Genomic DNA, 13,900 nt, shown 5'->3' with positions numbered 1-13,900 from the left:
GGGCTCATCTGCACCCGGTCAACAAACAATTCATAAAAAATAGAAAATAAATCAAAAACATCCAATTTTTTTGTGCAAGGTAGATAATTTGGTGCGTGAGGGTCGCTGAAAATTTCAGAGCATTTGGATACCTGAGTAGCTCTCAGCAAAAAAGATAAATTGGATCAGAACGTACACTTTTTAACAGACCCCAAATTTGTCTTTTTTGCCAAGAGCTACTCAAATGTTCAAATTATTTGAAATTTGAAGCGAACATCACGTACCAAATTATCTACCATGCCAAAAAAAATGAATTTTTTTAGTATTTGTTTTGATTTTTTTATTCAGCGCAGGTGCAGATGAGCCTGGGAGCCAAAACGCCTCACTCCTAATACACTTGCTACTTCTGTTACACGATGCAAGGAATTTTTCAAAGATAAAACAGCAACAAACACTTCATCAACCAGCATAAGTTCACCACAGTGCAAGAAAAATATAACATCCACCGACAGTCGACAGAAAATGAATAAACTAAAGTGAACAACACAATCAGATCATTTCCTCTACAATTGATTGATTAAGCTTCCATGACAAAGCAAGTCAGCACTTGGTGTTTATTCAAGCCAACAAGGTAAAAGAAAAGAAGGTAAGCCTAGACTCTGCTATGTACCTAGCAATAATGGCAACAAGGGAGAGAAACATGGCACCAGGGGAGCATCTGAGCCTCTGCAAATTGTGTGGAGGCCCAGAGACAACCCTCCACCCCTCTGACAAGTGGGAGCCACCAGGGACAACAAAAATGGTGGAGGGGAGGCAAAACTACTGCTGTATCATCAATTTTTTGCAATGGCAGGTAACCTATCCAATCAGCCACTTCTACTTCCCTGCCCATGGCTCCTCTTCGGGTTATCTACCTTCAGCTTTCATTGCTCGTCCATGCTACTCTCATCAAAATATTTTGAGGTGGTTAATCTTCGTCGCAGACCATCATGGGCAGGAGCGGCGGGTGACTTGACGACGTGGTCAGCATCTTCGGATCCCATGCCATGCATATCCAGAGTTCCATTGCTGACATTTTGTTCTCTGAAGATGACATCTTTGATGTCCAGAACTCCATGTCCGTTTTCATCCATTTGGCAACTGCTGTCATGCATATCAAGGGTTCCGTTGCTACCATTTTCTTCACCATGGATGCCGTTCTTGGTGCCCACGAATGCGTGCCCGTTTTCATCACTGTGACCACTCACATCATGAACAGAAGCTGCTCCGTGTTGGGCCTTGATGCCGTTTGTGGTGCAATAGGAACTCCGCCTTTCTTGTATCTTGTCAGGTAGTAGTGCTGCAGCACCAACATGTTCTTGCTCCTTGGAAGTGTTACTGCTCTGCGGATCACCCATAAAGCTTGCAGCAGCAGACTCCCTGGAACGCTTCGCAAGAAATCCAGGAGACATGCCCATGCCACCTGTGCTGCTTCGAGGTGAAGAATTGGTATTCGATATGCCGTTGCCATTCACAGAGGATGATGATGATGCTTTGCCATTTCCATTACTAAATGGCAACCCATCATCAACTTTGACTGCTTTCTCTCCAGAACGAGGCTTTGCAAGGAAACCACGTGGGAAGAGACCTTTGCTTGTATTATTCCGATTTGGGTTGCTGCTTGATGGTGATCTGTAAGGCCTCGGATTAAATCCCTGAACAGAAGGTACATCCCTCTTTGCTGCATTCAAGGAGTAATTGTCAGATTGTGTATCACCATTGACAAGAACTCCGTTGCTAGGAGTCACAAACACGTCTCCATTGCAATGTACACTTCCATTTGCTGAGGATGGGCTGACGCCACGGGAGTAGGCAATAAGTCCTTGCTCTGGCCTGCTGAGATGTTCATTACAATGACCATCTATTTTTTGGGAGGAAACTGCCATGCTGCCACCATTTTGGCACTCTTCCCTAGAGTCAGACTTCTTTCTTGAGGGTTTGTCAAGGAAACCAACAGAAAAGAGTGGTTTTGGTTTTCCTGCCATACAATTATCAAAGGTTGGGACTGATGTTTTGTTGCCTATCACTTCAACTGAATCACCTAAGATAGGTTGTTGTTCCACATTCTGTGTTTCAACTTCTGTTCCAGCTTCCATATCAATATCCATGTAGTCAACTGAATCAATACCTGGGGCAGGTTCCTTGCATTCCTCTTCAGAGGAATTAACTGAAGAGGATTCACACGCAGAATTGCCAAATTGGTCAGCTCTCATGGTATTATTGCCTTCTAACAGAGAACCTGAGTCTCTAGTATCTTCTTCAAGGACATGTAATGCCGATGAAATTGGCTGATGTATACTTCCATTGGCAACGAATTTATCTCTCTCAATGTTCATATGCAAATCCAGGTCTGATACCTGGTTGACGGTATCCATTCTATGCAGAGAGTCATTGCTGGATTCAGAATCCTCTCGTAGATCTTCTGAAGACTTTGAAAATGATTCACATTTTAATGACATATCCTCAGGTATCAAATGATTTTGTCCATTTAAAGGAGGCACTTTGCACTGTTTCTCATGTTTTATTGGTTCTTTGACTGGAAGAAGTGGTACAGGACGAGCTGTTCTCCTGCAGAGTCGTAAGGGGAAAACGAAAGTTTGTAAGACCACATGTCCAGAGCATTTTAGCATAGTCTCAGACAGATAATACTAGTTATTTCGTGACAAAAATGGATTAAATGGAGAAACAATTTACCACAAAAAAAATGTGAACAAAACAAAATAAGGAAATAAGACAAGTCCGGAATATTTTAACGTGTTAAGAAAATTTATGAAATAAAACTAGTTAGAACAGTCACAGACAAAATGATACTGTACTAGTTAGTTAAATTTATGAAAAACAAATAGTGGAATAAACAGAGAAATAATTTTTGCACAAGACAAAATAATGAAAGCATGATAAAGAAAGAAAATTTGGTGGTCAGGGACATTCCGTCTGGCAGCTGTTATCCTAAAATGGTGAAGCCATATTATACAACAACAGAACAATATGGAGGCACATATTATATGAAAGGTCTTTCTTTTGCATAAAACCAATATGAATTCCAACATCTGCTAATAGTGTATGTTGTTGGAAATGAAGATGACCACATAATTTTAGAGTATAAAATATGCAAAGATCAGCAAGAAAGTAGATATAATCCACTCAAGCTTACATCAAGTAGCAATAGAAAAGGACTTGGATTCAGGTAAGATGTATATATGTGGCATTCCCCCTTTCAGTAGAAATCGATTTCCTAGACGAGGACACACATGATAATTACCTGCTATATAGAAGCATATAGGCACCTTGAGCATGTACTTCCTCCTCGTCAACAGCCATCCCCTACAAATCGAAGCAAGAAAATGGATCAACTGGAATTACGACTCACATATATCTGTATGGTCATAATATAGAGTGAACATGTACCTTGCAGTCATCCAATTTAAGCCAACGTCCTCGATAATGTTTTATGTAGCATATATAATGCCCAAAAAACGAAGCATTCAGCATATCCAGATGAACAACGACAGCATATAGATCATACTGGTCAGTTCCATCAGTGGTGCTCATGTATGGAGTTAAATCTAACTTCGTAGGGAATGTGACTTTCTTGTTCAGTTTTCCAAATCTACCACTCTGATAACCACAGGAAAGTACATTAGGTGCCACTTTCATAATACAACAGCATGATATAGTTCTAACAGGCTGATGTCCTAACCTGGAATCTTTTGAGAGTAATAGTGAGTATATTTGGAGCTTGATGAACTGTGAGATGTTTCCGTGCTTTAACATAGTCGTTACATCTGCACAAAAGTAGACAATATTTTAGAAAAAGATGGCATTTGATTCAGATTTTGAATCTGAAGTCTACAATGTCTGTAAAGTATGTTTGGAGCTTGCTGAACTGTAAGATGTTCAATACTTAAATCTGAAGTCTACAATGTCTGAAAATAGATAAACGTTAGTAAAAGAGAGAAGGGTCTGAACAACAAATGCATCACTTGTGCTTGCCAAAAATATGTAGTAGACCAAAGACTGAGGATGGATGACTCCAGGTAATTAACATAATTAAATTACTCCAGCTTTAAATCAACTCTTATTTAAATTCAAAAAGTATATACTAAGAACATAATCACCAACTCACAGAATTTCACAAGACATAATCAGGCTAAATTCCTGGCTATTTGTAGCATTATTGAAAGTAATGTCTCATCATGTATTTTAGGAAAACGTCAACAGACCAAGTGAACATCATTATGTACAAATCCTTAATAGTTAATAAGAACAAGCCGGTCTCAGCATATATATGCCCAAACTAAATCATATATATATCAAAAATATGAACCTGTAACATTTGTTGCTACATAACATAAGTGTACAGATGCTGTAAATAGGACTTACCCATCACATTTGTACTTATTGTCCCCATCAAGCCACTCTATAGCAGTGAACTGATCCAAGCATTTTTCCAAGGATTCAGCATCACCATGAATTTCAACTGTCAAGTCCATCATATTCTCATAGCGATTTGAGACCATACCACATGCAGTACACTGAACCTGCACATCCCATTTAAACGTTAGGCATTTGATGAATGCAACAGATGCATACTGAAAGACATATCCCTTAAGAATTTAAAGCTGATTAAAAACAGAGCAATCAGAAAGGCAGACTCATTGATTATAAATTAAAATATTAAACTAAATGTGGAAACAAGTGGGACCTGAGATTGCAGACGACCGCCAAATATGTGCTGAATAACAGTTGTCTCCTGGGTGCTATGATCCACGACCTTCTCACCTCCAAATTCGTCAAGGCAAGCTGATTGCATCTTATCTATTGCAAACCTATAAATAGAACACGCAGCACATAGCATTCAAGACAATCCAAGAGAGAGATAGTAAACCCACATACAAGCACATAAAGTAATTCACCTCATAAATTCATGAGCATCTTCCTGCCTACCAAAGCCAAGGTTGCCACCAATATTTGGTAAATGAGAAAGAATGTTCGTGGGAGCAAATGGGTGTACGCTATCAAACGCTCTTTGAATATGAGATTGCAGCTCACATAAGAAACACCAATCTTCATGTCTTATAGCACCTGAAATGTTGAGTTGCATAGAACTGTTAAGATAAAGCTAGATGTTACTACATATTACATGACCATCGTAAACCATCACTTACATTGCCTATAATGGTCCTTTCCTAACAGATAGGCCACAAGTGGCCTCGTGTATGACAGACATTGTAAAACCACATTGGCAAAGCAACTGCACAAAAGGAACAAGAACTATTAGATATTCTAAGCAAGTGTTTGTTAAGCAAAAGGTCGGGCAAAGATAGTATATTATTCCAACATACCTGTTGCCACAGTTCACAAGCCCACAAGTTAAAAAATCGCTGTATTTCGAATCATTGCACTTCCAATTGTACAGCTTTAAAAAATCATCATAAGGATAGATGACCTGTGAATGGAACATGAGTTGAAAATCTGTTTCTTCATCCAAGTGTAAACAATTTCTAGGTCAAGAGTATAATTGCACACCTTGTTTAATTTTCGATGGCCAGGCACTAATGAGATACCACGATGGCCAGAGACAGGTGACTTCTTACTGGCCTCAACTCCACAGGGTAACTTGTCAATAGGATCCAATAATTTCATTTGTTTGCACTTGAATTTGTGATCAGATTGCCAATGCTTTGACTGACATTCTCCAGAACTAAATAAGAGCATAAATGTAAGACATATATGCTCAGGAGAAATATAGCAGCATGATACACTAGTGTAAAACTATGTGATATTGATGACTGGAGGCTAGTTAGACAACAAAACAGTGCATAGAAAGTCCAAGAATGTGAGTTGGGACAACCTTCAGGCAAATGATCTGTTGTTCATGAGCCTATTCAATTGATGTATCATAACAAGCAACACCAAGGGTATAACAGCGCATTGAAAGATAAAAATGTATAACTTTGCTATGGGCCAAAATCACCAAACCAGGCAAAAACCTTTTATAAAAAAAAACTTCGCTGTTTGACGTGTGGAAATGATCACCATCTAGATAAGAGAAACTCATCAGTACGCCATATATTACATGATAATAGATAGGCAGTCACTTGAAACAATCCAAAACCGCACAAAGAATGAGAGCCTTAGTGACATTAATACTTAACTTCAGATCGTTCTGTCCAAACACTAACCAAATCAACCGATTACTCATGATAAAACGCAGAATAGAGAATAACATCTTTGCTTTCTTTTAGAAGAAAAGGTAGAGGATAAGAAAAATACAAAAAGGGGGATAGTTCTTGAAGATATACACTTCTGTTAAGCACTACTTTCAACTCTATATGTTGTCTGGTTGTTCAACAAATACACCTCGGAGCAAACTTCCGATGCTGTTTGGATTCGGGCGCAATGAAATCAATATTGGGCAATGACCAAGTTCAAATACATAGCCTCCGACTATCAAAGACTGCACCGTTTTCACATGCATCTGAGGAAACAAACTAATATCTATGCCCTGGTGTGCAGGCCCTAGCAGGCTAGGACGTACACAACCAAATCGCACAAGGAACAAGATTTCAATGTTGTATGTATGTCTTGGATCCTCAAGAACCACTAAAATCACTGATCCTGAAGACTAAATTACCCAAGCATCAAAGAAAAAAGAGCAAAATCACAACTCAGTCATGGACAACTGGGGTAAAGCCAAGAATCGTGAAAGATCCCTGCATGTTTGCACGCACCAACTGCAGGATCACCACTCAATAACCTCTCAAGAACAGAGGTTTCCATCAACCATACATGCCTTGGATCCTCAAGAAGCACTAAAATCACCGGTCCTAAACATCAAATTACCCAAGCATTTGATAGCGTAAGTGATCCTAAACACCAAATTACCCAAGCATCCAAGAAAGCACAGCAAAATCACAATTTCAGAATCATGGACAACAGGGGTAGGACCAAATTGCCCAATGCATCCAAGAAACTACAGCAAAATCACAATTCACAGCCATGGACACCGGGGGGCAGGGCCAAGAACCGTTAAGGATCCCCGCACAATCGCACGCGTCGACCACCGAATCGCAGAAAGGGGGCGACGCGATTCCAAGAAACAGGGAGGGGGAGGACGGGGGGCGGGGGGGACGCACCAGTATCGCATGCGCTTGCAGCCGGAGCACTTCTTGGTGCCGGCGGCGCCGCAGTGGGCGCAGGGCCCGAGCTCGGGCGCGGCGGCCTGCAGCTGCCCTTGCCCCTGCCCCTGCGGCGAGGAGGGGGGCGGCTGCTGATCCCCCTGGGGCGGCATCGCGTAGGCGGGGTGGTGGTCCTCGTAGGCGGCGGCGAAGCCCGCGGCGTCGACGAGGAAGTAGCGCGAGGCGGCGCGGCGGAGGGCGGCAGCGGCGGCGGCGAGGAGCACGAAGCCGACGAGCGCCGCCTGGATCACCGCCGGGAGGTCGAAGTCGAGGCCCGCGCCGATCCCGCCCCCCGGCATCTAATATAGCGCCCGGCCGCCACCAGGAGCAGCGCTCGGTTAGGGTTGCGCGCCCAGCCAGCACCCCCGCCGCCACCGACCATCCGCGCGGGCCCGACCCGGTCTCCAACTCGAGTCCGACCCGCCCGGGTCGCTCTCGCACCGGACCGGACCGGACCGGACCGCCCCGCTGCCGGGGCCGGAGGTGGGGAAGGAAGGAAGGGGCAGGCGACCGGCTGCTGCCGCGGCGGCGGCGGCGGGTCGCCCCGGCCGCGGTCGCTGGCGGGTGGGGGCGGGGCCCGGGCGGCAGCGGGAGCGGGAGGGGCTCGAGGGAATGGCTTGGGGCTTGCGGGGAAGTGAGGCGACTGGCGTGCTGTCGTCTGTCTCTGCTCCTCGGCCCTATGCGTCCATTGTCTCCAACTTCTCTCTGGAAGCAACGATGGGGATGGGAGATGCCAAGAGGCAAGAGAGAGAGAGAGTCTTCTAGGCACGGCCGGATGGGATCCATCATTCATGGGAATGGGGAATGTCTTTTCTTGATAATGATCCCAACAAATCAGGTACTAGAATTTTCCCTTTCTTTTCACATGTTATAATCTTTTGGGCAATGTTTGTCTCCATAGTGTACTTTCCTTTCTTCAAAAGAATAATAATGAACAACAGAAGGAGCCTCACAATTTCATTTCTGATATGCCTGTTATGCAACAACAACTACAACAACAAGAAGAACTGCAATATGGTCCTTCTCCTCGTCAGTTCCAAGGTGGGTCTCAATTTAAAGGGTATGGGGAAGGGCAATCGAGCACCTACCAACGGAATTCCCAAAGCCCTCAACAGAAAAAGAAGAACAAAAGCTTCATTTCTCAGAAGGAGCAACAGGGGAAGTCAAGCAGTGTTGATAAAGCAGTTAGTAATCGAAATAGGAAAGAGGAGGCTGTCATCAATTATGATCCAAAAACGAAGGATGTGATGTGTTACAACTGTGGAGAGCCAGCTCACTCTGTTGGGACTTGCCCAGTGCCCAAAAGTTGTTTCATTTGCCACAAGTCTGGGCATCACATGGACAATTGTGTGGAATGGTACAAACCTCAAGCTACTGCCCAATACTATGGCAGTGCCAATGCTGGATTGGGCTTCTCCCACATTGAGTCTGAAACACAAGGATGTTGTTAAGTGGCTTAATCTGTCTAATGTGTGTGTTGCTGTGATTGAGGAAGGTTCTATCTCTACTCAAGAACTGAAGCAAACTTCTCTGAAATCTGGAAGACTAACTGGCCATGGCAGGTGAGACAGTGTAACACCCCAAAAATTTAACCATGATTTATCAATTAAAATTTTGCCAGGAAATAAAATTTTTATTTTCTGGATTTATCTTTTGATTTCAGAACCTCTCTTTTCTTTAATATTGTGGAGTTTTTACCCCAAGTGAAAACTTTCCAAACATATTATTGGACTTGTATACCCTCTCAAGAAAACATTGCTTTTATCAGTGGATTTATTTGCATAATTGTTTTTCCTGAGCTTTATTCTTTTAAAAATGATTTTTATAAGCTTTAGAGCCTCATTTGCACTACAACTCTTTCAAATACTTCTTTTAAAATTCCCACCAAAATTTGGAGATGTCATGTGATGTTCCCACATCACTTTTATGCAAAAATCTCTTTTAGTCATTTGGAGATTTTGAGCCCTACCTCAAGTTTTCAAATCTGGTCCAGTTTGTAAGTTGCACTGCAACCTATTTAAATATTCCTTTAAAACTTCCACCAAAATTAGGGGAGGTCAGTAGGAGTATATAATTCAACTTTATGCAAAAACCTATGAGCGTGCTTTGAAAAATTTGAGCAAATCATCCTCTTTTGCTCTCTGGTTCAGTTTGGCATTTTCTACTGCAACCATATTTTAACTTGCCCTTTTACCCAGGACTCTTTTTCCTACTTATAGACCACCCTGCAAAACCCTTAATCCCAGGAGAGTGGACCCATTGGAGTATGTTTGGTCCATGAAATGATGCCCTTTTCTTTCTGTCCAGAATTGGGTTTCTCAAAAACTTGCACTAACAAGTTTCTGTTTTTGCCAAACTAACCTTACCACCTTCTTTAGCATCTAAAGAGACTATGATCTGGAGTTTTTGGCCACCCCAAGAGATGCCTAGATGCCCATGACATTCTGTCGAGCACTTTGTGTGCATGGCCAAATTTGGCATGATTTTTAGTTGGCATTGCGAGCTTGATCCTCTGACCTAACTAACTTGTCCACTAAGCTCCTAGCTAACCCTAACCCAGGCCTGTTAACTACCAGCATCATCCGAGCTCTCTAACACGCGCTGGCATTTCGTCGAGCACCTGGCGTGCATGCGCTGGGCGCGCCCAGAGCGCGCGTTTTGCATGTGCGTGCGCATGGGTCGCCGCGTCCCGCCCCTAGCCCTTGCTCGCCTGCAGAGCCACGCCCGTCCTCGTCCACACACCAGAGAGCTCCAAGCCCTCCCCTGGCGCCCTACAGCGCCGCCGTCAGAGCCCCTTGGCGGCACGCCGGCGTCGGCAGCAGGTCTCTGCCATGGACGGCGCCGCCCAAGCCACACGCGCGCGCCAGCTGCCCCCTGGAACAGCTCGAGCTCATCCGCAAGCTCGTCGGCACGCGCTCGTCGCCGCCACGTCGCCCTGCAGCTACAGAACGGCGGTTCGCCGTTCTTATCCACGGCCGCCGCGGGAACCGACCTTGGCCGCCTATAAGAGGAGCCCCGAGCTCGTCTAGTCACTCAGGCAAGCTCAAGCCACCCACCTAGCGCTCCCATAGCCTGCAATCAACCAAGGAAGGCCGTCTTCCCCCTCTCCGGTCAGCTCGGCCGCCGCCACGTTCCGGTCCCGCTCGTCGCAACCAGAGCCTCCCCCGTCCGTCTGGAGCCACCGTTCAACTCCCCTGAACCTTGCGGAGCCACCCCACCTCTCAAACACGATCGGGAACCACCGTAGCTCTAGTCCCCAAAACCTCCCGAAGCCACCTCCGCCGCAGAGCTCGCCGCCGGCGACTCCCTCCACCCCCGCCAACCTAGCGACCATCGGGAGGACCGCCCTGGACTGGCGGATCCATCCCTGCCCCCGGGGCCCCGTGGGGAGCCGCCGTTCGCCGGCGTCGATCACCGGAGCCCGCCACCACTCGGACAGAGGAGCAGGGAGGCGCGGGCGACTGGTCAAACCTGACCAGTGGGCCCCTGGACCCACTGTCAGTGACCCCGAGCCGGCCCGCGCTGTTTTAAGTGGAGGCGTAAAGCCCGAAGTACGTGTCCCCCTCTCGAAAGCGTATTTCGTCCGAAACGTTTTCTTTTCTGTTTTATTTTAAAATCAGATTTTGGCTGAAACTTTGACTGGCTATATCTTTTTAAATAAAACTCCAAATGAATTAATTCTTTTTCCTACCTCTCTCAAATTCCACCTAGTTTATTTTAAGATTTATTTCAAAAATATCTAGGACAACTTTTTGCGCTGTTTTTAAAGTATGTGTTATTTGAATATTTTTGAAAATAGGAATTTGGAGGGAGATTATAACTTTCAAAAGTTTTGGAGTGCACCTCACCCCTCCACCTTGAAGGCAAGCATCTTGAACTCAGATATGATACAAGTTGGGTGCTGTTTTGCTAGAATATTTTAGAACTCCATCATTTATGCTAATGTGGAGTGGTGTTATTTTATGTGGAATCATACTCATGCATATAAGCACATGGTGAAAATCTTTTCTGTTATGTATGTGACATTGGTGACAGTAGCTACTTCTCATGCCACATGTGCCTGATGATAGTTCGGAGGGAGTCCGAAAGGAGGTTATGTTCCGGTGAACACAACCCCGTGACTGACGTCTCGTTGTGGCGAGAATGTGCAGTAAGGCATGATGGGGCATGAGGGGTGGTGACCCTGTCGGGAAACTATGAAGAACATTGCTATGCTAACCATGCAGGGAATACTTAAACCTCCTGAGTCGGCCGTAGATCGAGTCTTGTTCCGGTAACCTCCCATACTTGTTTCGTACTACCACTTGTCCCTGCCATAGGTAGGGTACGGTTCAGTAACTTGTCAACCCCTTTCTAGCACACACCGTACAGAGAGGCCATGGTGGAAGATACCGGCTGCATCCGGTAGGCATGCCACCTGGTCTGTGGGCATGGGTGTTTCCGGTTGGAGCCGAGGGGGTAGCTCCCCTAGTTTGCGCGCGTTATAAATTTTGTGATCCCATGCTACGTCGAGGTTGTAGCCTCCCCACTTAGAGTTTCGCTTAACGGGTGTCGTGGGTGATTCCAGACACCGGTAAGTTAGGCCGGTGTGTGCGGTTAGGTGTATTTTCAATTAAAAGACCGTAGACGGAATTAGTCCCGATGGACTAAAGAAATCCATTACCCGTGGGTAAAGAGTACACCCTCTGCAGAGATTATACACCTATTCGAATAGCCGTGTCCATTGTTAAGGACTACAGTCTGGGATGGGTCAAGTGTCGGTCTTAGTGTCGGTCTTCGGAGGAGAAAAACTGTTAAACCAGAACTTGGATCATGACTTGTGACTTGTGATGATTATGATTATTATTATGGACTAACCATTTACATTATTTGAAATATTGAGTATCCCTGGGACGGTTCTACCTCCTGGATATTCACCATGCTTATTTACCTTATAAGCCCTTTATGTGGTGTCGCTGAGACGCCCGACTGTGGCATGCTTATTATTTATTTACCTTATAAGCCCTTTATGTGGTGTCGCTGAGACGCCCGACTGTGGCATGCTTGTTATTTATTTACCTTATGAGCCCTTTATGTGGTGTCGCTGAGACGCCCGACTGTGGCATGCTTGTTATTTATTTACCTTATAAGCCCTTTATGTGGTGTCGCTCAGACGCCCGACTGTGGCATGTTTGTTATTCTTTTATATAAGCCCTTTATGTGACGTCGCTCAGACGCCCGACTGAGGCACGCTTTATATTATTACCCATTCAATGTGTTACTTCAGACACCCGATCGGTGCATTTTTAATTTCCTGTTTACGTGCATCGTGAGTTCTATTTTGGGACTGACTAAGTGATCGCGGATTATTTTAGTGCATGATTATCACCTGCTATGTTATACCTGTTTTCATGATGTTTGCGAGTACATTCAAAGTACTCACTGGCTTGTCCCTGGCTATTGTCTTGGCTAGATTTCTTGAGTGGAGAGGAGCGTTGCGACGACAGCCCCGGAACCTACGCAATGGAGATAGCAGCCTCGCGAAGATAGGAGTTATCCTGGTCAGCTGTTCCTGTGGGAAATGGAGTCCCATAGACGCAGATGAACCACAAACCGCTTCCGCCATCAACCACTAGAAACCAATTGTTGTACTCAGAGGCCACAATGGTCTTGTACTACATATTTTGTACTTTGCTTGGAATTTCTGTATCAAGTTGGTGCCTCATCAGCTAACAGTAATCCTGGGGCTGGTGAGCACAAGGGCCATTTTCTGGGAAATTAATATCCCGAAAACCGGTCCTGACAAACTTGGTATCAGAGCCAGGCTGACCATTGGCTAATCCTATCTTAGCCAGGTCAATAAACCTAGGTTAACCGACCCACCAGACCTTAACCTAACCCCGGCCAAGCTTCCCGTGTAAGATAGCCACACAGTGACCCCGACGCTTTTGGCAGTCGGTGCCCAACCTATCAGCCTAGCCTGTCGATCACGCGCCAGTGACCGACACCTAATTTGTCTCATTCGCAAGCGTGCGAAGGAAGGCTCCGTCCCCTTTTCTATAAAAAGGGCACGCTAGCCTCAACACAGCACAACACAGCCTCTTCCCCCAACTCGAGGCATAATGCCTGGCCCTATTGTGCACAATGAGACCACAGCCACCAACCTTGGAGGTTTTGTGACCGTGCTCGCAAACCTCACCCGCCGTGCCTATGCATTAGAAGAGCCCCCAGAATATGTTGTGTACCAAGGACCCATGAGCGGTGAGAGCCGTCAATTCTGGGCCACTGTACACATCTATGGTAGGGGTCTATCGCCAGAACGCCCCTACAGGTTCACTGGAAGGACAACTTCCTTTGAGCCACAAGCCATCCAGCTAGCAGCTCGAGAGGCTATAGTTCAACTCCGGCACTTGTCGCCCAGAGTTAACTGTCGCTCGTTCTACTACTACCCTAGCCGTGACGGGTATGGTAGGCCGCCCCAGGTTGCCAACGGAGATCACGAGACGGATCCTGCATTGTTGCATCTGGTGCGCTATGTAAGTGCACTAGAGGAACTGTTCGATCAGATCACCCTTGATCTGATCGCAGCTCGTGGAGAACTGGTTCGCCGAGCCCCGGCAAGAGGAGAAGATGAGCCCGACGCCGACAACCCAGTCGTGCTGTTCGGACACCCGATCGAGTCCTTGAGGCTGCCCCAGCCATCGACCAAAATACTTTGGTGT

General features: G+C 45.5%; 1 protein-coding gene across 1 annotated transcript; it reads right to left on the bottom strand.

Annotated features, from left to right (window-relative positions):
• Nucleotides 1-462: 462 nt before the first annotated feature.
• On the bottom strand, nt 463-7,910 carry LOC123171574 (uncharacterized). Its single transcript, XM_044589029.1, has 11 exons — nt 7,158-7,910; nt 5,548-5,722; nt 5,364-5,467; nt 5,187-5,272; nt 4,935-5,103; nt 4,724-4,847; nt 4,402-4,559; nt 3,719-3,803; nt 3,427-3,636; nt 3,281-3,342; nt 463-2,586 (listed from the first exon to the last, which is right to left on the bottom strand). The coding sequence occupies exons 1-11, from the start codon at nt 7,496-7,498 to the stop codon at nt 903-905; spliced, it is 3,198 nt and encodes a 1,065-aa protein (XP_044444964.1). The 5' UTR covers nt 7,499-7,910; the 3' UTR covers nt 463-902.
• Between the last annotated feature and the right edge of the window lie 5,990 nt (nt 7,911-13,900).

The sequence above is a fragment of the Triticum aestivum genome, chromosome 7D (genome assembly GCF_018294505.1).
Source record: "Triticum aestivum cultivar Chinese Spring chromosome 7D, IWGSC CS RefSeq v2.1, whole genome shotgun sequence".
Classification (NCBI taxonomy): domain Eukaryota; kingdom Viridiplantae; phylum Streptophyta; class Magnoliopsida; order Poales; family Poaceae; genus Triticum; species Triticum aestivum.
Note: the sequence above shows the minus strand (reverse complement) of the source record. Positions and strands in the feature narration are given on the sequence as shown.